Source organism: Onthophagus taurus, chromosome 6 (genome assembly GCF_036711975.1).
Source record: "Onthophagus taurus isolate NC chromosome 6, IU_Otau_3.0, whole genome shotgun sequence".
Taxonomy (NCBI): Eukaryota; Metazoa; Arthropoda; class Insecta; order Coleoptera; family Scarabaeidae; genus Onthophagus; species Onthophagus taurus.
Window position 1 is genome coordinate 18,514,112 of NC_091971.1, and position 26,394 is coordinate 18,540,505.

General features: G+C 33.7%; 1 protein-coding gene across 5 annotated transcripts; it reads left to right on the plus strand.

Moving 5' to 3' along the window:
* The first annotated feature begins 201 nt into the window (after nucleotides 1-201).
* Nucleotides 202-26,291, plus strand: LOC111416896 (sodium/potassium/calcium exchanger zydeco). 5 transcript variants are annotated; one of them, XM_023049014.2, is made up of 10 exons: nucleotides 202-309; nucleotides 11,254-11,317; nucleotides 11,371-11,427; nucleotides 11,497-11,684; nucleotides 19,995-20,193; nucleotides 20,249-20,329; nucleotides 20,399-20,640; nucleotides 25,140-25,404; nucleotides 25,460-25,581; nucleotides 25,655-26,291. In XM_023049014.2, exons 4-10 carry the CDS (start codon nucleotides 11,505-11,507, stop codon nucleotides 25,865-25,867), a joined length of 1,302 nt encoding a protein of 433 aa, XP_022904782.1. In that variant the 5' UTR covers nucleotides 202-309; nucleotides 11,254-11,317; nucleotides 11,371-11,427; nucleotides 11,497-11,504; the 3' UTR covers nucleotides 25,868-26,291. The 5 variants fall into 5 exon arrangements, with proteins under 5 accessions (XP_022904782.1, XP_022904789.1, XP_022904797.1 ...); XM_023049021.2 differs by having other exon boundaries at nucleotides 20,249-20,325; nucleotides 20,401-20,640; XM_023049029.2 differs by having other exon boundaries at nucleotides 206-309; nucleotides 11,254-11,427.
* Nucleotides 26,292-26,394: the final 103 nt, after the last annotated feature.

A 26,394-nucleotide genomic window follows, 5' to 3' on the forward strand; every position in this document is an offset into this window, starting at 1 on the left:
AAAATAAACTTGTCACAATTGTCACCGATAATTATGGTTAAAAGTTAAAGTTTGACAGATCTTTGAACGAAAGTCAACGCAACAATAATGTAGAAAAAACTTGTACAAGAGAGAGACTGACGACAACGGAGATTCAAACAGTAGCAATTTATGGGAGAGAGGAGAGAATATAATAGTAAAGTGCCCGATATTGTTGTCCACTATGACCGTGTAGGCAGTAGGGAGCAAATAGTTGTTGGGTTCAGTGAGTGCTCTGCTCGGTCTCATTATTATTTTGGGATAATATGGACTTCGAAACACTTGCCGCAGGTAAATTTAAAAAAATCTTTATTATTTCTAATTGGGCGCAATTCGGGATATGCCAGAAAAGAAAATTGCTTTACCGGAAAAATTGGTTGCGCGCGCGCGTCTACGTCCGCGGTCCTTCTTAAACACGCTAAATTGCTGCTTTAAATGCCCCGGTTCTAAGTGAATGATTGTCATCCGGAACGGTGAAGAAAGACTTTATAGCGGCTGACGACGCCATCGCGTCCGAAAATCTCACAATTTTTATCTACTCGTACGTGTATTTGATTACTCCCAAAACACCACTTGAGAATATTTGTTCTTGCTTCCGGCCAAATTATACGTTTATCTAATTCATTTCATTTACGTCAGTTCTCATTAATTTTTCATAATACGCAAACATGGTATCAAAATTGAATTTTTGATGAATATTAAAATCTCTGTTACAAACTTTGTAACTTTATATTTCATACTGTTCATGCTTTGAATACTACATCAATATAAATAACTTGATAACTCTATGTCTATCTTCGCTATAATACTTTTAAGAGCATCAATCTATTTGCACATCTAGTTATACTGTGTGTTCAATAATTTGTTTCAGTGTAGACTATGAAAAGAAAAACTTTTGATTCTTATTATATCTATAACCTTCTTATAGCATACTCAACTTAACTATAATAACATAAAATTATTATAAACTGAATGCAGGACAGAGTAGGTGGAGTTCAGATACAATCGTAGCAGTCAACTTTTACTTGACAGTAAAGAAATATGAAAATAAAACTAAGTCTGTCCAATATATGTCGCCTTACCATGAATCCTGATTCTGAAACAATCCACTCTGCACCGTTACATCTATTTTGTAGAAGTGCTAAATTTTATAGCTGATGGCAAAAGTATTACCTATATTAGAGTCTGAAAAATTTGAGTCTGTTAAAAATATTAAATATTTTGGATTTTTCTCATATTACTATGCAAGATACATAGATAACACTGCCACAAAAGCAGCTTAATAGCGGCATATGCTGATGCAGTTCACTTATTTGTTTGATTATTAAAACTTAATTATGTATCTTATAAAACAGCTAAATTTCTCACACAATTCTTCAAAGACAATACTTGATACTACCCCAAACAGGTCTGATATTATTTCGTATATCCTACAACGTACTATGTAGTACAAAATTAATGTTAAACTATATTTTTGACTTTTTTATTTATGATTTTTTTAATGGGCAGAATTACAAGGAATTGTCTCAAAAAAGACTTCAATATAATGCTTTGAACACAGTATCTTTTTTAACTTTAATAACACTATGAGGTCCCTGATGACCCCAAGCGTAATGTAAAATCATAAGTGACTAAGAAAATCTGGTGTTATATAGTAATTCTTATGATAGGTTTTCATCTGCGATTTAATGCATCTGACATCATCATCATTTCCATAACAACCTTTTGTGAGTCTTAGCCTGTTTCAAGATCCTCTTCCATTCCGACCTATTACGCATTCTGTTACGATAGTTAGTTATGCCTAGGGTTCTGATCTTCCTCCACCTGGTCCAGATATCTCAGCATGGACCGTTCTTTGGGTCTTTTTCCGGTTAGTGTTTGTTTTAATATCTTTTTTGAGGTCTCTTCATCCTCCATTCTTACGACATGTCCTAACCAACGTAGGTCGTTGTAGACAAGGTACCGTTCGAAATTATAGCGTCTCCGCCGAAGGTCGTTTTCTAATGTTCCTCCAAATATGTGTGTCAAAATTTTCCTTTATAGGTAGCAAGTGCTTTTTCATCGTTCTTGGTCACTGACCACGTTTCTGATCCGTATGTCAGCACTGGTCGTACTAATGTTTTGTATATGTGGCATTTAGTATTTATTTATTTAGTTTTGTTTGCTAAAAGGATCCTTTTTACTTCATCAGAGATGTTTCTCTGCATTAACCAGTAGTGTTATTAGTGTTATTGTTAGTGTTATATTTGTAGTCTCCGATTTTTAGGTTTTGCGATTGTCTTAAGCTATTGACGTGCATGTATTTTGTCTTTATTGGGTTAATCCTTAAACCACTCAGTTGAGCTGCTCTTTCTATAAGGTTGAATATTTCGATCATATCACTTTTTGATCTTGCGATTATATCCACGACGTCTGCAAAAGCCAATATTTGTACACTCTTGCTCATGATTGAGACCCTGATGTTTATATCTGCTTCTTTTACAACCGTCTCAAGGGTGATGTTAAAAAGTATGCATAACAGTGCATCTCCCTGTCGTAGACCACTTCCTACTTTAAAATGTTGTTGTCTCATTCTGAATTCTCACTGTGCTTTCCACCCTCAGTGTTTCCCTTATTAGTGAGATAAGGTGCGTAGGAATGTTGAGGTTCTTCATGGCCTGTATTAGACATTCTCTAGATAGACGATATTTTATTCATATGTATTGAAACTGAAACTTCTTATAATTTCTAATCAAGCATTATTAAGAATATTCTCAAAAAATTTACATATTTCACTCTTACAATAAAAAGGTGGCATATGACTTTGTCCATTAATTCTTCGTGTTGAAATTGTAACTACTAATAAAGTATAATATCATTCGTACATTTAACACCATCACCAAGCACTATAATTCATCCTTATTGATTTTGTGTATCACATACTAAATCAATATAAACATGCAATACTACTACACCTACACTTTTTCTATTCGAAAATTCGTGTATACTTCCTTCTTGCTCAGAAATGGTTAATACAGTATCCATATGATCTTCTTATTAGCCATTTTTTTTAGCTTGACTTTCCAATGAACCATAGTTTCTCTGCAAAATTTTGTCATATTTAGCCAGGATGTGGCATGTCATATCTTTCTTTTGCTATACCATTCAATGGTTCAAAATAGGTACAAAAAGTTACTTTTCACCATATTTAATATTATAGGCTTTGCATCCGATTATGTATTGAAATGAACAACTTAAATGGCCTCAGATCCAAAGTTGAAGAGTTACTCAAAAAGAATTTTGTTGTAGCTTTTAACCAAAAAATGTATAATATATATTAACCTCCGAACATTAGTTCCCACCACCATTTCAAAATTAATAATTTATCAAGAAATTTGTCAATTGTCATATAAAAATAAAAACAGATGGCTATGTATAATCTTTTTGGAATCATTATAATCGACTAAAAAACATACAATGTATTACAATTATATTGTTTTCTAGAATCTCCAACGGTCTTGTTTTATAGTAGTTTTGGTCTGCTATTTTATCTTTATTTGGTCTTATGATATCTCGTTACATTAGAACTGTCAAGAGGGAATATTGTTATTTGATTTTGACCGATCCTTAACACGTTGGCTGCCACCATACAACCAATTAAGTAATTCACTAGGGTCTACTGTAAAAAAAATGGTACACTAGAGTTTCTTTTTTGAAAAACATCTTTTTTACACGTAAATGGTATATGAGGGTAGAAAGCAAAAAAGATGTGAGTTCTCCGGTGATCCTCATGGCACTGCTGTAACAACTGTTTTACTTTAGTGCCATGAGGATCACCAGGATTACTCAAGTGGAATGAGATCTTAATTTACAAAAATTATCTTTATTATCTTTATATTTTCAATGAAGTTTTGTAAAACATGGAAGACACATATACTTGTCACAAACATGACATCTTGTGGAAACTAATTTTCCTTGTTTTTGTGCCACTAAACGTCCTTCCACTTTCCACTAAGCTGTGCTTCAGGGAATCTGAACGTTTTGGTGTAACGTCGTTCTTTTCAATACCTAGCATCTCAAGCACAAGCATCTCCCTGAATGACGCAATATGAATTTTCCTTTTGTGAAAATGATTGTAAATGAAAAGCGCATTGACTACAGCAGTATTCAATAAAACCTCAAAAGCTACTTTGTGATACCATCTGATGGTTTTTCTCAAGGGCGTAAAATATCTTGACATTTGATCCGAAAGGTCTATCCCTTGCTTGCCCTTGTTGTATTCTAAAACAGCAACTGGCTTACAAACTTCCTTTCCCAACCTGTTTCTTCGTCCAGTTGTCATCTTTTCCAAAGTATGTTTTTTGTGTAGGAAGTAATCATTTTTTTAGTTTTTTTGGCATGATATCCTTTGGTAAGTACTTCCTGTTCTTCCTTAGGGTACCTAATAAATGGGTATCTCTCTGTGAAAGTGAAATTGCCAATGACACTGATGTATAAAAGTTATCCATTATTATAAGCCTTCCTTCAGATAAATATGGCTCTGCAAGTTCCATAACTACTCTTTCAGCAAGTCCAGCAGACTGTGGTCCAGTAACTGTTTGTCCAGAATACAGTGACATGCTCAATGTATGACCAATTGGATTGCACAACTTGAACATTTTCACTTCATACTTGTGGCTTTTGTTGGGAATGTACTGTTTGAATAATAATCGGCCACGAAAAGGAATCATTGTTTCATCAACAGCTATCATTTCTCCAGGCACGTATTCGACATTGAATCGTTCCTTCATCATGTCAATTAGATTTCTAACCTTGTATAACCTATCACATCTGTCAGCCGTCCAATTATCAGCAAAATGAACGAATCTCAGCAATAGTTGAAATCTATTTCTGCTCATTACTTTTGGAATGATACAATCTTTGTATAAAATGCTGGTCGACCAATAATCAGCTATTTTAGGATACCTTACAAATCCCATATAAAGAAGGACAGCAAAAAACTTCCACATTTCATCTTCATTTATTGCTTCTGGCCGAGTGACTTGGTCGACCGTTTTGAATAGTAGTTGCAGCATTTTTATTTGTTTCGTGAACAATAACACTCAAAACTTCTGCGTCAAAAAACTTCCGGTATATCTGCATGGCAGTAACACTTTCTTGATTTTGTGTATCAATGCATCAATTTTGTATGATTCTGAGCCTAAAAACTGTATATGAAGTGGTAATTTGTTCACACGTATCTCTTGCCATTCTTCTGTTTCCTCTTACACAGCTTCCTCTTGAACTGACGTTTCAGGTTTCACTTCATCCCCAGATTCCATGGCAGCCAACGTGTTAAGGAGCATATCTAGGGAGTTCAATTCCCCAAAATCGATAATAGCCTATGTAATACAGACGTGGTAGGTGAGCGATTATTATGCTTCCTATGTTATGGTAGTTATTATGGCAGTTACAGTAACGCAGATCTGAACCCCAGCGAGATCTATAGCATTGAATATATTGACCATCATGCAAAGACTTGTGAAAAGCATGCTAAGGAGAGTTTAAGCTGTACTTGCCACACGTGGAGACTTTACCAAGTATTGAATATAAATAAAGCTTGATCTTTTCTATTACATTTGTCCAAACACTTATTAAACAGTTATTATGTCATAGACGTCGGAAGAATGTTTATTTTTTTAATTATTGAAACATTGTTATTATTTTCACTTACCAGGAAAAGAAAAATCCATTGCAAAATCGATCTTTGTCAACTTCTCTCGGTGAGCTCTTAGCATTGCACAGTTCACTCCAATCGATGGTCAGTTATTGTTAACCATGGAAACGTCATCACTCTCCTTAATGTGTTTAAGCTTCTTTCAACGGCACTACTCGTATACGTAAAAGTCACAGAAATAATGATTGGCTACCTAAGGCTGCTTGAAAACGTTTCGTTCGAATCATCAAGAAGTGTTGATTTATTATAATTGGCTTCCCTTGACAAGATTATAATCATGAGTTACTTTCTTCACATTTTTCACACAGTTTTGTATAAAATAAAATTGTTTGGTAGATTTTAGTTTGGTCATCAAACCTAATGGATTCGCGGATACCGGCCCTTTATTGATGATATGTAAACAATCTTACGATAGCGTTCTTCCGGAGAGTTGGTATCTTAATGATATCTTGTTTTTTGCCAACGAGTAATACGGCTATTTCACTAATTTCTCAAGAAAATTTATGCTAACATCTTGAAGAGTATTTTAATATTTAACCATACTTTGCTACTATGACCCTGGCAACAATAAAATTTGATTGCCAAGCTATCATATATAATTGAAAGTGCTTTCGTTTTTCATAGCTGCGTTACACTCTTGATTCGTAGCAAGATCTTCAAGGACCTTATATATTTTGATACAATTTTCTTTAAAAAATCGCTTTATATTATTACTTTCTCAAAAAAGAGAGCAATTTTGAAGTTTCCACACTGAGCATAAGTAATTAATAACTAAATTCGGTGAAATGCATTATGGAAGGCCATAATGTAACCATCAAACTAGTGGTGGAACGGATATCCGGCAAGTATCCGACTACCGGATACCGGATAGTTATCAAATATCTGGGTTTGGCCGGATATTAAATTCACAGGAATTATTATCTCTTTTAGGTGTTGGACACTGCAAATAATAATCAAGTTCAACCCCAATAGGACGTTTTTCATTGAATACAACTTTATTTACATATATCAGGTTTGTCATTAGCAACCTCATTGTAACAGTCCCAATACGATATATAAAATCTCTTGTTGCAGTTTCGTCTAGTTTTCTTCTCTTCGCTTGTAATTCATCATCACATGCATTACTAACAGAACTGTCGCAGAGAGCCGTTTTAAAAAATCACTTTCAGTTCTTGAGAAATAAATTTTTGAAATGATCAACAATTTTTTCGAATTTTGCAATTTTCGCCAATTAAATTTTAATAATTCGTATAAAATCGATTTCTTGGAATATGAGTATGAAAATTTCCCAAAGTGTTAATAAGAATGTCTTCTTTCCAATGAACCAAGACGATTTGAAAAATAACTTTTAGTTTTTGAGAAATCAGTTTTAATTCTTGAGAAATAAATTTTTGAAATTATCGACAATTTTTTCGAATTTTGCAATTCTCGCCGATTAAGTTTTAAAAATTCGTATAAAATTAATTTGTTGGATTATGAGTACGAACATTTTCCAAAGTGTTAATAAGAGTGTCCTCTTTCCAATGAACCAACACGATTTGAAAAATAACTTTTAGTTTTTGAGAAAACAATATTTGAAGTTTTGATAAAATTTTCGATGTTGCAATTTTCATCGATAACTTGTAAAATTCGCTATAAAATTAATTTCTTGAAGGATCCTTGTGGAAATGTCACCAATTATTAATTAAAATATCCTCTTTTTAATGCAAAAAGCCGTTTTGAAAAATCACTGTCAGATCTTGAGAAATAAATTTTTTAAATGATCGACAATTTTTTCGAATTTTACAATTTTCGCCGATTCAGTTTTAAAAATTCGTATAAAATCCAGTTCTTGGAATATGAGTATGAAAATTTTCCAAAGTGTTAATAAAAGTGTTCTCTTTCCAATGAACCAACCCATTTTGAAATATAACTTTTTGTTTTTGAGAAAACAATATTTGAAGTTTTGATAAAATTTTCGATGTTGCGATTTTCATCGATAACTTGTAAAATTCGCTATAAAATTAATTTCTTGAAGGATCCTTGTGGAAATGTCACCAATTATTAATTAAAGTATCTCTTTCTAACGCAAAAAGCCGTTTTGAAAAATTCCTTTTAGTTCTTGAGAAATAAATTTTTGAAATGATCGAATATTTTTTCGAATTTTACAATTTTCGCAGATTAAGTTTTAAAAATTCGTATAAAATCCATTTCTTGGAATATGAGTTTGAATATTTCCCAAAGTGTTAATAAGAGTGTCCTCTTTCCAATGAACCAACCCGTTTTGAAAAATAACTTTTAGTTTTTGAGAAAACAATATTTGAAGTTTTGATAAAATTTTCAATGTTACAATTTTCATCGATAACTTGTAAAATTCGCTATAAAATTAATTTCTTGAAGGATCCTTGTGGAAATGTCACCAATTATTACTTAAAGTATCCTCTTTTTAATGCAAAAAGCCGTTTTGAAAAATCACTGTCAGATCTTGAGAAATAAATTTTTGAAATGATTGAACATTTTTTCTAATTTTGTAATTTTCGCCGATTAAGTTTTAAAAATTCGTATAAAATCCAGTTCTTACAAAATGAGTATGAAAATTTCCAAAAGTATTAATAAAAGTGTCCTCTTTCCAATAAACCAACCGGTTTTGAAAAATAACTTTTAGTTTTTGAGAAAACAATATTTGAAGTTTTGATAAAATTTTCGATGTTACAATTTTCATCGATAACTTGTAAAATTTGCTATAAAATTAATTTCTTGAAGGATCCTTGTGGAAATGTCACCAATTATTAATTAAAGTACACTCTTTTTAATGCAAAAAGCCGTTTTGAAAAATCACGTTTAGTTCTTGAGAAATAAATTTTTGAAGTAATCGACAATTTTTTCGAATTTTGCAATTTTCGCCGATTAAATTTTAATAATTCGTATAAAATCGATGTCTTGGAATATGAGTATGCAAATTTCCCAAAGTGTTAATAATAGTGTCCTCTTTCCAATGAACCAACATGATTTGAAAGATAACTTTTAGTTTTTGAGAAAATAATATTTGAAGTTTTGATAAAATTTTCGATATTGGAATTTTCATCGACAACTTGCAAAATTCGCTATAAAACTCATTTCTTGAAGGATCTTTGTGGAAATATCGCCAATAATTAATTAAAGTATCGTGTTTTTAGAGTTGCTTCGTTAGTTAAATCAGTATCAAAAAAGTTTATTTTGTATCTTGGATCCAAATAAGTTGACATATCTTATCAGCTTTCTTTTTAATTATTGTGATGTATTATAACTACATCAAATCCAAGACTCAAGAGTTTTGACCTCGGATCCATTTTCTGAAGTTTTTCCTCTCCTCAGCAAGATCCTTGAGCTGCTGCATCCCTCGGTTGGTCACAATCTGCGTCACTCTCTCTTCCCATGTTGTTCTTGGTCTCCCTATGAATCGCTTACCCTGCACTCTGGAATCCATGTTCATCCGTGGTTTCCTCCCATTCCACCTCTTTCCCAATCACTGTCTTGATATTCCATGTACTTATTCGTAATCCACATTCTTCTTGCGAGGTTATTGTCTTGACTCTGAATCATTAGATACTGTGCCATCCTCGCCATTCTTATTCCCATTCCTCCTATCCCAAATAGCTACATGTACTTTATTAAAACTGTTTATAATTGAATAAAACGAAATATACATTCATAATTAAAATGTATCCATTTCTTTTTTTATTTGATGAATCACATTTTAAATTAATTTTTATTGCTCTATAACAAAATCTCATTCAATACGTCACAGCTTTTTAAAACTCCTTTTTAAATCTTGCCTTATTTACAATAGTGGCGTTTTATAATTTATCCATAATAACTCTTTGTTAAAAGGAGTTAATTTTTCGAACGAAAGCCCTCAACAAACCACAATTAAAGATAACGCGGGATATAAAACAAGTCCGAAATCTCGATGTTATTAAAGTGCGGTTGCTCTTCAAGTTCAACTAACAAATAATTAGAAAAACTTGAAGATGCCTTATATTCCCTTAATTGAAGATACTTTGTACGAGAGTATTCTAGTTGATCCAATTGAAGCAATCATCCTCAAACGTAGGTAAACTTTCTTTTAAATTAATGTTGTATTTTCATGTTAAAACAAAAAATACTTTGGGTGATAAAACAAACCGATAAATCGTTTTTAGGTTACACCACAAAAAATCGTTTGTGTTTTAGTAATACCTTATCGGCTTTAGGTAATAAATTGCAATGTGTAAAATGTTTTAATCGCATAACTTGTTAACATTTTTTTAAAGTTCGGCATCTCATAATCGGTCGATTATGCTGTGTTAAATTTGTTCCCGGCCAATGGCAATTGGGCTTTAATCATTTCCAATCATGTAGAGAGCAAATGCCTTTAACTGACTCATGTGAGTGTGTGCTTCATTCTTTCCCTCGAACGTAAGAACCGCGTTGTTTTTTCCAACGCAGATCTAAATTTTATTGTTATTTTTTTCTTCAAACGGAAAAAATTACTTTTGGTCAAACGATGACATGACCCTTCTTCTTTAACGAGACGTTTCGTGCCGTGCCTAATTTGTGACGACCTAAATATAATGTCCGTGTAGACATTGGCATTGTTCGTATTTTTTTTAATTTAGTTGTTATCCGGTGGTCACACCAATAATTTCTATTTCTACGAAAATGTACGGTAAGTTACTAAATTTTGTGCTAGACAAGTCTTGATTTTGATTAAAATGATTTAGAGGGGAGATTATTACCTTTAATTGTTTCTTTACTTTTACAAAATGTGTAAACATCACTACGTGGGACAAAAAGATTTTTAAAAATGTTCCTGTAGATAAGAAAAGGTGAATTTTTTATTAGGCTTCTGATTCATCTAACAATTTAATTCATGAAAGATAAAATTAATTTTAATTATATAAATAAGTAATAAAAATAAATACAAGGAATTATTTTTACTTTCTCATATAAAGTTACACAAAAAATTTTTGTGATATTCAAAAATAGGTAATTTTATAACATTCTAGATAAAAAAATCAAATGGCACGCACCACAATTAACTAAAAAACGAGTAAATTGAATGGCTATTGTTGGTTCGTTTTTGGATCTATAGTAGGTGTGTCCCCATTTTACCTTCAAAATACAACAACAATACTTAAATCGTAAAATGTTAAACGAAAATATCGTACGCGCTAGTATTTTAAATGAATTAAATAATTTAATTAAAATTCTTTTTACTTTTAGTACGGATATTTTTTATAACTTTTTTTTACAAAGATTAGCCGAAAGCATTTCAGTTCTGGATATGTTCATGTCAGCACATTCTCCGAGCGGTGTGTGTAGTTAATTGAATTAGATCTCAACGCTCATAGCCGCTGACCTCTGAATGCGAGTTGAACTTGCACTTACTCTGAGTCCACCGTGAGATTCATTTCGAGGCATTTAAAGCTGATTAAGGAAGTTGAGGTTTAAAAATATTAATCATTTAAACCGACTTTTTTTTATATTTATGTTTACATTTTTCTTTAAAAAATTTGTTCTCAAAAGAAAAATAATTTTAGGTCCAAATTGTACACCACCGGCTATCGAAGACTTTCCCAAGGATATTTTCACGGACAAACAAAGGCAAGATGGTGGTATAGTTGTCCATATATTCGTATCATTATACCTATTTGTAGCGCTAGCCGTTGTATGTGACAAGTTTTTCGTTCCTGCAGTCGAAAAAATATGTCACGGTAACAAAAATTTATCAAAAATACATAAATCAATCATTAACTCAACGATTTTTCTGTTTTTTTTTGTAGCTTTAAATATGTCCAGCGATGTCGCGGGTGCTACTTTTATGGCAGCAGCAACTTCTGCACCAGAACTTTTTGTCAATGTAATAGGAACCTTCATTACCGAAGGTGACATTGGTGTTGGCACAATCGTAGGTTCGGCAGTTTTTAATATTTTAGCCGTTGCAGCGTGTTGTGGAATCGGTGCTGGAATGGTAAGAAAACAAAAATAAACAACTTGTATAGTCTTGTAATAGTTGATGTTTATATCACATTACTTAATTGACGTAAATTAGTCTATAAATCAAACTTAAAATTAATATATTAATAGATTTAAGCTATACTAATGCAGATATTTTTTAACGTAACTCAGGAATGATGTCAAATTAACCAGAAAATATAGATATACAGTGTGTCCAGATTTCGATGCTCACCATTGATTGGTATATCGGCTATTATAAGAAACGGCTAAACCAGAATGTTTCTAGTTCTAGGTCTTATGTTTGTTCTAGTGATAGTTCTAGTTTTAGTGCAATAAAAATATGCAACATAGTGATATCTTATGCTAACTAGCGCTACTTATTACTGTCATTAGAACAAACATTAGACCTAGAACTAGAAACATTCGGATTTAGGTCTAGTGTTAGTTCTAGTTTTACACTAGCACTATCACTAAAACTAACACAAGACCTAGAAGTAGAATCATTTGGGTTTAGCCGTCTTAAGAGACGTGCGGCTAAACCCAAATGTTTCTACTTCTAGGTCTAATGTTAGTTCTAGTAATAGTGCAAGTATATAATTCTAGTGATTCTAATGATTCTTGTTCTTGGTCTAGCACTGGATAATAATTAAAACTAGAAGTCTGCAGACGCACGGCTAAACCCGATATTTTCTAGTTCTAGGTCTAGTGTTAGTTCTAGTTTTACAATAGTACTATCACTACAACTAACACAAAACCTAGAACTAGCCATATTGAGAGACGTGCGGCCAAATCCGAATAAATATTTTTGTATACTACATCTTAAGTGAAATTCAGCGCTCTTCAAAACAGCGCTATATCTCAAAAATGAAAAAAGTGAGGATGAAATTGAAATATGATTTGTTGCGAGCATTGAATTCTGCGAAACAGTCCCTATTTAATAGTTGCTCTATCTCTTATAATAGCCGACATACCAATGTTGGGCATCGAAATCTGGACACATTGTATATTTACAAATATATAAATGTACAGTGAATTTCACTTAAGATGCAATATACAAAAATGTTTATTGGGATTTAGCCGCACGTTTCTCAATATGGCTAAACCCGAATGATTCTAGTTTTAGGTTTTGTGTTAGTTGTAGTGATAGTACTATTGTAAAACTAGAACTAACACTAGACCTAGAGCTAGAAAATATCGGCTTTAGCCGTGCGTCTTCAGACTTCTAGTTTTAATTATTATGCAGTGCTAAACCAAGAGCTAGAATCATTAGAATCACTAGAATCATACACTTGCACTATCACTAGAACTAACATTAGACCTAGAAGTAGAAACATTTAGATTTAGCCGCACTCTTAAGAGTGTAACACTAGAACTAACACTAAACCTAAATCCGAATGTTTCTAGTTCTAGGTCTAATGTTTGTTCTAATGACAGTAATAGGTAGCGCTAGTTAGCATAAAATACCACATAAGATACGTTGCATATTTTTATTGCACTAAAACTAGAACTAACACTAGACCTAGAACTAGAAAGTTTCGGGTTTACCCGTGCGTCTTTAGAGTAGACTAAACCCGAATGATTCTAATTCTAGGTCTAGTGTTAGTTCTGGTGACAGTGCTAGGTAGCACTAGTTAGAACTAGATACTAGATATCATTATGTTACATATTTTTATTGAACTGAAACTAGAACTAACACTAGACCTAGAAAAAGGTCATCCACATATTTGATCCATATAACAATATATTTGGAATAAGGGTTCAAATGATTAATAATGAAGTTGTTTTTAATGTGATCTATATATAAATCGTATATAAATCGGTAATCCGTGTTCAAGTTTATAAATTTTGTCACCAAATCTATAATAGTTCTGTTGAATAATATGATGAAGTATATTAATTGGTGTGATGTTGTGTTTTTATAATTAGATGATCATGAATAACATTATGAACTATTGTGACTTGTGACGTGAACTGTTACAAACCAATTCTATGAGCAACAAGTTAACTTATACACTACATAAATGTTTCATGGCTATCAAAATACATAAAAGACACTTATCCGCCATCTAATAGTAAGTAGATTCCTACTTACCCACTATCTATGGGACGGACTTTGAATAATTTATTCTGATACTTCCTCATGTTCCACTATTATCTGTTAGGTCATTTCAAACAATTTTAATTATTTTGCAAGATATCTTATTATTATCCCTATTATTATCTTAGTCTAGTTCTAAGACACCACGTCGTTTCTTCAAATCTACTTGTTAATAATGATAGCATCAATATATTCGTTCAACCTGATTGATTCATATTTGCTAAATACATTACATGATTTCCTATAGGAAGTTACAATCGAATTGTTTACTGATTAAATTTAGTTGTCTCAGACTTGCAATATTAAGAATTTAGTGTTCATCATCTACAATAGTAATTCTTATTGCTAACCACAACGATTTCCTCGACCTATGCCTATATATTGCACCCCCGAAGCTGTTCCCACATGCCAGCTTTGTGGATTAGTTCCAAACCAATAAGGTTAGCTTGAATGAAGCTAAAGTACTAGCTCTAATTTTCTCACTAAGCAGCCTGGAGTCTTCAACTGAATCTTATCCAATATTTGGAGATTTGACTTGGGACTCACGCAGTCTCGATGGTTAGATGAACGACTGAACACATATCATGGTTATTTCTTTAGACACGTATCTTACGCATTGTAAAAAAATGAAGGGGAAGAAGATGAGGACCTTGAAGACGAAGAATTGTCAACAATCAAAGACGCATTTATCATTAGAATAATCTATCGTAATTTAGAAGCAGGCCTCTGCGTCCATTATTGGATATAGACTTCTGTGCTGTCTGAATCCAATTGTTGGTCATTCTTTTGACGTCTACTTCGTCTGTTCGCTCGCGGTCTCCACGCAAGCAACCGTTTTGTCCACTGCTCATTCTTCATTCTCACGACAAGATCCGCCCAGTTTCACTTAAGCTTTGCCACAATATTGACCACATCATTTACGTCAGTTCTTCTTCATAGGTCTTCATTTCGTATGTAGTCCCTTAGAGTTAGACCCACGATCGACCTCTCCATCTATCTTTGCGTTACTTGGAACCTCCTGGCAGTGGCTACCGCTAATGTTAAAGTTTTGAAGTCTTATGTCATAACGGGAAACACGCATTGATTGAAATTCTTTCTTAGCCTTTTCTCTTGAAGGTATCTCTAAGTTTCCCGAAGGCTCCCCATATGAGTATGATCCTTCTGTTTCATTCGCTTGTATGATTATCTCTCGATTCACGAACCTCATAGCCAAGATATACATATACTGTCAACCCTCTCAATCTCATTATCCCCAATGTTGATGTTGAGCTTGAAACAAGATTTATCATAAATTTTAATTTCTCCTCGTTGTATATTTATCCCGACTCTTGCACACACCTCCTTTAAGTCGTTCAGCATTAGTTTAATCTCTCCAAAGCTATCCGATATAAGAACTATAGTGTCCGCGTAGCGCAAGTTACTTAAGCATTTGCAATCAATGTTTATACCTTTTTGGGTCCAATCCAGTTATTTAAATGCACTCTGAGGACTGTGATGAACAATTTGGGTTCAATAATTGTTTTACTCACAATCAGTACTTTACTACTTCTACTTTCTTCAGTACTTTCATGCAATGTTACCGTCATTGTAGCATTCTTGTAGATGTTATAAATAAGTTTGGTATATTGATAATCGATTCTGCATTCTTGAAGTGATTGCAAAACTGCCATCAACTCAAATTATTAATCACTATTCTCGAATGGCAAGTAATATTTGTGTTTCAGGACATTTTGACCAACAACTATGATAATCTAGAAATATTAAATACAATATTGTTAGCAATGTACGTATACTACTTACAAATTCTTTTTGGCAATATTGTTATCTTAGAATTTCTACGAACAATGATGTATTGATTCTTTTTGATCGCTTCATTGATAATTATAAATATGGGTTGTGTCCAGTGTTGCCGTTTCGGTACAATTGTACTGAATTCAGTACGATTTGATGGATAAAGTACGTGAAAGTAGCAATCCAGTACAAAATTTTGTAATTAGTACAATTATTGTACTAAAATTAGTACATTTTTAGGGAATGCAGTACCACTTTTTTAGAATTTACCGTTTGTGATCTTTGAGCGTTTCAGCCGTGAAAAGTTTACTTCTTGCAAAACAATTAATCAAAAATTGTTCGTGTCACCAATGAGGCCAGTGATAAACTAATACCTTTTTGGAATTTTGTATTACCTAAAAAAAAAGTCTCCTATTTCTTCTCTCAATTCAGTACATTTTTTTTCATTTTCAGTAAGAATTTTGGTACATTTATTTTCTTCGGTGCGGCAACACTGGTTGTGTCCAGCAAATGCCGTCTTAGATCCTGTTGGGAAACGTTCCCTCTTTTGACAAAATTTTCGACCACGATTTGTCATATTTGCAGATGATTATTTGCATAATCCGTCGAATTTCTGTTATTCGATTCAATTCTATTCAATTTTTCCATCAGAAAACCCCAAAGAAACCAATTTTAGAGTTGTCTGGTTTTGGTAATTTCTTCCTAAATTCGTTGTTTATGCCACAATATGTCATGTTGGAGCATCTTGTTAAATCCAAAAATTCTAACTCATGGTATGAAAGATAGATTATTATGTTATGAACAAAGATATACGCCTTCATTATACGTGGATTTTCAATTCCTTAACAAGTTCTGTTTTTTAACAAACTTGACTTTGTTGTGCGAAATGAGGTTGAAAGTACATCACATCTTTATAGATAGTTTTCAAAGTTATGCAATAAATAGTTTTTTAGCCAGTTACTTCTCCTTTTGTATGTGGGTTGATTGTTTTTCTGAATAACTTGATTGACAATCACATTAATTGCTCGATAGGCCACCATTTTGAGCGATTTCCATTATTTCAATTATCACTTATTGATACCTACGGCAAACGCCTGTACATATCTCGAAAATATATCAGATATAATTGGGGAAGATTTTGGACGACATGGCTGACCACATCACCATACTACGTCTAAATGGAATAAATGTTGATTGATTAGAGAATAGAACTCCAGCAATAAAAGTCTTATTTGATTAATTGGCAAAACGTTCGTCGATTTTGGAAATCTTTGTGGTCATGATTAACGTTGATTTGTGACATTGATGATACGAGAAATTCCTGATTTTTACGATATTTCTTGGATGTTCAAATATACATCATGAGCAACTGGTTCGAATACTATAATTTCATTATTTTCAACAACCACTAGGTGCATAATTTCTTATCGTATTCTGCAGAAAACTGTTTAACTACTCTGTACTTTAGCTAGAGATAGTGTATCATAAATGAAGATCATTTCATTTTTTTCTTGTAGGTATAGTTAAATAAGAGTCCATTTTCTAAAGTTGAGTTTTGTGTGTGTTTCTGGAGAAGCCGAATAAGCACTCAGAAGGTAGTAGAGGAAGATTATTTTTATCCTTCTTTCAACCGAATAAGTTTTATTTCATATATTTTAAGCAGAACTTTTTTTAATGCTTAGTTGTTGAGATTTTTATTTTATCAAGTTAAATGACATTAGTATAATTTTAAGTCTTTTTGCTCATTTTTAAGAACCCACAAAAATTTAACACAGCCTTTGCCTTTACAATGAAGTTAAAGGAATGAAGGTAATGATGGGATGAGTTTGAGTACTCATCTGTACTTAATGTTCTCACCAAGACAAACTCAATTCAATGCTCTATGACAAGATGTTGTTGAATATGTCCAAAATCGGGAACTTCAATTTACAATTAACATAAGGATTCATCAAAATGAATCCTTGAAAAATGAACACTTGGTTGGACTTTATAGAAAATCAAGTTGAAAAACTTTTTTAATTGATGTGACGGAAATTCTATTAAAATCAGATTTCTTAATGGATTATGGCCATGTTTTTAATAAGCGTTAGGAAATATACCACACTATAAACGGAAATAGTCATTCAAGTTGAAAAACCAGTGGTGAAGCCACGAGCTTTTTAATGAATGAGTGCTTTAAGTCTTATGACACGTGTTTTTTATGCTATTTTTTGTAATTCGCGTTTTTATCCTTTTTTTTAACAAGCATAAAAGAAATTTTGACAATGTAGGGAAATAGGTATGTGGCAGTTGACAATTAGAAATTGTCAAAACATAAAATGTCTGAAAAAAGTGTTTCATGTACACCTCCTAAAATAAGAGAAATTGCTCAAAGTTCAATGTCCTCATAATTGTGGACCTTGTATTCCATGCAAAGAACGTGTTAAACATCCATAGACAAAAATTGTCACATTGACAACTGGAAAAATTAATGACCCAATATCACCAACTGGAACTGGTTCCATAAAATGTTACTAAAATCTCATTACAGCACCCGTTTGAGTACTGTAATAGCTTTCATTACCGTCGCGAATTACAAAAAAAAATGTATACATACAGTTGTTCCATAACAACGTCGTACAAAATAAATAAAATAAACAAGATCTGTCTCAATATCTCAAAAACTGCAACTGGTAGGTATAGTGACATGTATTGCAGATTTGTGTAGAATTAAATTCATTCCCTAGGACAGTATGTAGAATTTAACAACTACGGATTGGTTGCCCGCACTCTACGTCACACTATTCGCCACGCCCAGTTAACTGTCATTGAGTTCTATGCGTTTGCTGTGTTTTTAGAGATTATATGATAGACATTAATACGTCTATTAATATGAATACGTCTACGTTATACGATATAACCTCTAAAAATACACAGCAAACGCAAAGAACACAATAACAGCTGACTGGGCGTGGCAAATGGTGTGACGTAGTGCGCAGGGACGTTGTTACAACAATGGATGTAGCAGTCCTTTTAGATTCTACTGTCCTTAGGTTGTTCCATTTAAAACTCTACTTTTTTGTAATTGAAATTCAACTTTTCTCTAAAGAAGAACTGTATATTGGTTCCTTTATGCCGCTTACGTGGGACACCTGTATATACTCACAAATCTATAAAATTTGTATACAGAGTGATTCTCAAACTATACGCATAAACTTGGGGTTTTATTCCTCATGACAAATAATGAAAAAAATTCCAGTAAAAGTTATTTAGTTTCCTAGATATCCGATATAATCGGCGGCATCTAGGTAATGTGTTTGGAAGATTGTCCTGGAAGATGGATAGTTCGAGATGATCCAATGGCCTGGCCACCGTGATCACCCGGCCACAATCCTCTTAATTTATACTTTTCGGGTCACTTAAAAAGCATAGTGTACGCCACGGAAGTTAATACTAAGCAAATATTGCAAAATCAGGTATATGCTGCTGCCCAGACAATCCGCCAATACCCTGATTTAGGCTTGCGTTAGTAGGAGATCGTGGATTCGGGGAGCCCAACTGATAGAAAATATGGGAAATAACTAACAGGACTGCTACATTCATTGTTGTGACAACCTGCCCGCAAACTACGTCACACCATTTTCCGCGCCCAGCTGTTGTTATGGTCTATGCGTTTGCTGTGTTTTTACAAGTTATATCCTAGACGTATTCCTATTATTTTTTAAGTTTTATGTTATTAGATGTATTAATGTCTATCATATAACCTCTAAAAACACAGACAGTTACCAGGCGTGGCAAATAGTGTGACGTGGAGTGCGGGCAACCAACCCGTAGTGGACTACAAAAATACAATGGATGTAACAGTCCTGTGGAAATAACTACGAATACTTGCTGTGATGTTATTTTAAAATGTTCTATGTATTCTTGATTTGAAAGTAAATATCACGGATATCTATGAAACAGAAAATATTTTACTACACATTTTTTCGCCTATTAGATATTATTCGTCATGAGGAGTAAATTTCTAAGTTTATACGTATAGATTGAGAATCACCCTGTATGTTTAACATCTAGTTTGACCTGTTAATATGATATTTATGTTAAAGAGTCTGTATATTAGCCATAGCTTCGCATACTGATGAAAGTGAAGGCAACGAGGAAGATTTGGTATATAAAATTATGGCAAATTAAATGCTTAAATGAATCCACTTGGAATAAAAATTTTTTAACTTATGCAAACCAAAAAAAGTTAATGTGATTTCGGAGAATTAGCTTTTAGAGTCACATTTCTCTATTAATAATAAGTGATGAATATATTTACATAATTGAAAATATTTTAAAACACTTATCATTTAAAATATAATTGTCTCAATTTATTCAATAACATGTGATTTAGACAACAACTAAAAGATGTTGTATTCAAATTATTTAAGTTTTATATTATAATTTTTTTAGTGTGGTGTAAAAGTAGTACCATTAGATTGGTGGCCATTAACAAGAGATTGTTTAGCATACGGAATAACAGTTTCGATATTAATTTGCATAATTCACGATGAAAGAGTTGAATGGTACGAAGCTTTAATATTAGTTCTACTTTACACCGTTTACATCCTAATAATGTACTTTGACAAGTCGCTCCAAAAGTGGGTGAAAGGTAAATAACGTTCATACCCGAAACGTAACATTCTCGTTGACTGTCTTCATTTCAGAATGTCTGAAACATTTGCGAAAAACTACTAAAAACGAACAACAGCAACGCCAAGGTGGCAAACAGAAGATCGAAATTGTAGGTGAGAAATCGATGGCGTGGAGGATTTGGTGACGGCGTTAACTCTAACGTGCGATCTTTTTTGTCCCAGAGGCATCAGAAGCCGTCTGCAACAACTCGAGCGGAAATGGAGCTAACGCCATCTCATCGTCAGGACACATTAACGGATCAATCAAGGGTCCTCCGATGGAAGCAGTCGAAATAGAACAGGACGAGGTTAAAATTGAAAATTGTGCCGCCGTCGTCGACCAACAAGATTCTGGTGGTAATAAAGAGGAGGAATATAAATCAAGTTTGTGGAGATGGCCCAGTAAAAGAAGTTTATTCACTCAGGTAATAAGTTTTCAACATTTTAATTAGTACTACCTCCGTTCCAAAATAAGTATCCGATTTCAGATTTTTTATAGGATTATTCAACAAACAAAAAAAAGTTGTAATTATGAATTTATTTATATCGAACAGGTATTCATTGATCGTAGTGGCTCGGGTATGTTTATGACAGTAGAAATTTAAACCAGTGTCAATTGCTAAAAAATTTGCACTTTGTATGTTACAAGAACCTAGCCTATATTTTCAAGAAATGTTAGAGTTTGTTCATATTGATGAAAAATGGTTTTACATAACCAAAACTAAGACAAACGCTACCTTCTTCCCGAAGAAGAAACACCTCATCGAACATGTAAGAGTAAAAGATTCTTAACAAAAGTCATATTTCAAGCTGCAATGGCTCGTCCAAGATATGATTACAACAAAAAGTGTGAATATAATGGTACAATAGGCTTATGGCCTATTGTAACTCAAGAAGCAGCAAAACGAAATTCTAAAAATCATATACGTGGGACATTAGTGACAACACCTGTTGAAGTTACTCGTCAAATTTATGTGGACATGATTACCAAAAAAGTTATTCCAGCTATAAAAGAAAAGTGGCCGAAGGGTAGCAAAAAGATACCCATCAAAATTCAACAAGATAATGCCCGACCACATTGTAATATAGATGATGGTGAAGCTAGAGAGAAAGGTTATAAGTTTGTCTGGATTCGTAATAGTAAAATTTTTGTTCGAAAGGATCCAGACTCGTGTGCAATTCATGTTAAGAGCGATAAGGAAATAGACCGAATGTAATTTTTTTTTGTTTCATCTAACTTATAAACACTTTTCTTTTAGGCCAAGACAAATTAATCATGTCACCTATTACCGTGTACTACCAGAACACCCGCGGTTTAAGAACCAAGCTTGTTGCTCTGTACAACAGTGTGCTCAATGCGGAATTTGATGTTATTTGTTTAACAGAAACCTGGCTCCACCCAGGTATCTACTCCTCGGAGGTTTTGCCTCATTCGTACCAAGTTTTTAGATGCGATAGGCCAAACGTGGGTGGTGGCAGGTTGATGGGACGTGGTGTTCTGATCGGTGTTTCTGATGCGTTGGCTGCTGTGCGGCAGCCGGACTGGTTCGGCGGGGTCGATGCGGTTTGTGTTACGCTGCGCGACGGTGACTCCAGCTTGCACGTTTGTTGCATATATATTCCACCCCATGATAATGTAGCTCTTGCCTCTTTCATTGAGCAACTTGTCTCAATTATTGAGCAGCGTCCTGACGATAAATTTTTAATTTGCGGTGATTTCAATCTACCAGAAATTACCTGGTCGCTTGATGGCACTTATCGCTCGTGCGTGTCTTCTCGTATCGGTACCGGCAGTGCTCGATCGTCCAATTTCCTGGACGCTCTTTCCCTGTGTGGCCTTAATCAATACAATCATTATTGCAACGCGTTCGATAACACGCTTGATTTAATTTTAACAAATTTTCCCCTGATCTCAAACATATCTTTGAGTGATAACCCATTGGTTCATGAGGACATAGCGCACACAACCCTCGAATTTTCATGCACAGCAATTAATCAACCTAATTTAAATAATAAATCAAATGTTACATATAACTATCGTAGGGCAAACTTTGATGAACTTAACCAATATTTGACATCAATAAATTGGAACTCTCAACTGCGGCATGGCAGCATTGAACGTCTCTTGAATGTTTTTTATTTTCATTTGAGGTACGCAATTGAAAAACATGTACCTAAATTCAAAGAACGACCCGGGGGATACCCAGTGTGGTTTACACCTAGCACTATAAGGGTTCTCAGTGAGAAGAAAAAGGCCCACAGGAGGTGGAAGCGGTATGGGAACGGGATCGATTATTTGTCTTTCTCATTGTTGAGGGGTCGCGCTAAACATCTTATTAATACCGATTATAATAACTACATTCAAAGTACAGAATCAAATATTACAAGTAATCCTAAGCACTTCTGGTCTTTCCTTAGGCGTAGGAGGGGTGCAAGTGGTGTTCCAGCGGTGATGACACTGGGTGACTCTGTTGCTACGGTCGGTGAGGACATTTGCTCTTTATTTTCAGATTGCTTCGGCTCAGTTTTCACTGCTTCGGCGGGTGCTGGGCCGGCTCGTTGTGATATTGCTGTGGGTTGTTCTGGTGTCTTATGTTTTGATCGCGCGGAGGTGGAGGTGGCACTGAGGGAGATTGACGGGACCGGAGGACCGGGATCGGATGGTATTCCTGGTTTCTTGATAAAAAATTGTTACAAGTCACTTTCATTTCCCCTTACTATTTTGTACAACGTCTCCTTAAGTACTTGTGTTTTCCCGTCTGCCTGGAAGCAAGCTCACGTTATACCAATATTCAAGTCTGGTAACCGTAATGATGCGTCCAATTACAGACCAATATCTCTTTTGCCACAGTTCAGTAAGGTTTTCGAGAGGCTTGTATATAAACGTTTATTTTTTGCTGTTAAGAGTATGATTGACCCCAGACAACACGGGTTTCACGCTGGTCGCTCAGTCGTGAGCAATTTGCTACTATACTCGGATTATATTCTTAACTCACTGGAACAACTATACCAAGTTGATGCTATTTATACTGATTTCAGCAAGGCTTTCGATCGAGTGAATCATGAATTTCTGCTGAACAAGCTGGCAAAATTTGAAATTAATGGCAATTTACTTTGTTGGATTGCATCTTATATCCGGGACAGAACTCAGATTGTATCAGTGAATGGTTATCTATCCGACCCTATTCAGGTTCCATCTGGGGTCCCGCAGGGCAGTCACCTTGGTCCGCTACTTTTTACTATTTATATTAACGATATCTTCTCTGTTATTAAACATGCTCAATGTTTAATGTATGCTGACGACCTTAAACTTTTTCTGCGTATCACGTCTCCGCGCGACTGCTCGAAGCTTCAGTTGGACATAGTTGAGTTGCAACGGTATTGCGAAGCTAATTTCATGACGCTTAACCGGTCAAAATGCAATGTTATTACTTTTAGTAGAAGATCAAATGTCATTCATTTCGATTACAACTTTGATCGGGATGGTATACAACGAGTATCCTGTATTAGGGACTTGGGAGTCATGTTTGATGAGAAATTGTTGTTCAGAAAGCACGTTGATGGAGTAGTTAATAAAGCTTGGCGCATGTTGGGGTTTGTTATTAGGTCTACTGAGCATATTTCTAACATAAATGCAATTAAAACACTGTATTTTGCTTATGTTTACAGTATTCTAAACTACTGTAGCGTTGTGTGGAATCCTCATTACCACATACATATCGATAGATTGGAGCGGGTTCAGAGAAAATGTTTGAAGTACTTGTGTTATAAATCTCATCTAGTGTATGATGACTACGACTCTACTTGTGCTTCTTTACGGTTTCTGTCCCTCCATCAGCGTCGTACCTGCAATGATTTGCTATTTTTTTTCAAAATTCTCAACAATGAGTGTGATTGCGCCGGGCTCGTTAGCTTGATTAATATTCACGTTGCACCGAGAAATTTGCGATATAATTTTTTGTTCTTCACTCCGGCTGCGCGTACGAATGCGTTCCTCCACTCCCCAATGATGAGAATGGCAAGAGCGGCTGATCGTTTCCCAATTGACATTTTTCGGTACACGTATCCGGTATTTAGACGTATGGTGACGACTGCTGCACTGGCCTCGCCGACCGGACTGGTCTGATTATAGTTTGTCTAATTTTACATTAAATTTAATCGGAATTTAATCGAATTTCACTCGTCAATTGTTACTTATATACATATATATATATATATTTTTTTTTTAATATTTTTTGTATAATTTTCATTTGGTTTGCGTCTCTGTATGTATTTTTTCTGGCTTATATTGCGCTGATATTTCTGTTTGATTTCTTTATGTCAATGTTGTGATGCAGTATTATAGGGTTTGTCCCGTTCTGTATCCATTTGTATAAATAAATAAATAATTCGGGCCGGAACTGCTGATGGATGGAATATTAGTTTGATTTGTCAGCCACTAAACAGCCCTGACTTTAATGTTCTTGATTTAGGCTTTTTTAATGCAATTCAGTCTATACAACATAAAAGCTTGATGCATAATATAGATGAATTAATTGCTGCTGCATATAAATTAGACAATGTTTTTATGACACTGCAGAAATGTATGGAGTCCTCCATGCTTCATAAAGGAGGTAACAATTACAAAATCCCTCACACAGAGAAAGAAAAAATACGGTCTACTGGACAATTACAAAGAAATGTAATTTGTTCAAAAGAAGCTGTTGAAACTGCACAGATGGCATTAAATAGTTTATAATTTTTATTTAATAAATTTCTGTTAATAAATTAAAATATAGTAGTACTTATATTTCACTTTTTTTTAAAGTTGACGCTTATTTTGGAACAAATAAAATATACAAATCGGACACTTATTTTCGAACGGAGGTAGTAACATTTTTGATTAGAAACAATTTAGATAATGAAATAGGAATTTATATGTTAGGCAACTTGGATATTTACCTGGCCAATCCATTTGGTTTTCTTCTTCACCATCCCAGATTGTGAAAAGCCGAGATTTAAAAAATGGTTTCCGCTTACTTTTATGATGTGCATCATTTGGATTGGTTCGTTATCTTACGTTGTCGCTTGGATGATAACAATTATTGGTGATACGCTTAAAATTCCCGATTCCGTTATGGGAATTACATTTTTAGCTGCTGGAACGAGTGTTCCTGAAGCTGTTTCAAGTGTTATTGTTGCAAAACAAGGTAGGAGGAGAAAAAAAAATTTGTTTAGGTTTTTATTTTTAAAAAATGTTTTAAGGGCATGGTTCAATGGGAATTAGTAACAGTATAGGATCAAATACATTTGATATTTTATTATGTTTGGGTTTACCGTGGTTTATAAAAGCGACGTTTATGCCAACAATAGAAGGAAAATATTGGGTAGGTTAATTAAGAAATTAAATCTAAGTCATGATTTTTTCCAAAAATATAATTTAATAATTTTTGTTATTAGGTTGGAATTAACTCAGCAGGAATAGAATACAGTGCGATTTCTCTTTTATCATCTTTATTACTTCTCTACGTAGTCTTCGCTTTGAACAAGTTTAAATTGGATAAAAAGGTGGGAAGAATATGTCTGCTGATGTACGTGGTTTTCCTAATTTTAGCCAGTCTGATAGAGTTGAATGCCTTCTTCAGGGTTAATCTGCCAACGTGCCAACGATAAGCCTCTTAATAGAAGAAGTCTTATGGTAGGCCAAGAAATGAAAAAAAAACTCTCAAAAGATTTAAAAAAATAAACTAACCTAAAATCGTCATCGTCGCAGATCTCCACACACCATACCGTTTCAGAACCTAATTATTATAATTTTATTTGTATTATTAATTATTATTATTTTTTTTTTAATTAAGATCAAGGGTAAACAACCCCTTTTTTATTTTATATAATACAATTTTAAGTAATGATTATCGACCACGAATTTACTAAAAGTTTTCGTATAACATTTATAATTTTAGATATAGACCTTATTTTTTTTTTAATTAGATTTTAGCCTAACATGGTTTACATAGATGTGTGTATCGCTGAAAAGAAAAACTTTGTACATAGTAGATCTATATAATTATTTAATTAAAATTAATCATTGAACGAGTTACAGTAAATTTTATTTTTTATATGATTCCTCATTTCTGTTTGGTGTATCTTTTTGTTTAAAGATGGCGCTTGATGCGTCTTACTGATATATTTCAGTTTTA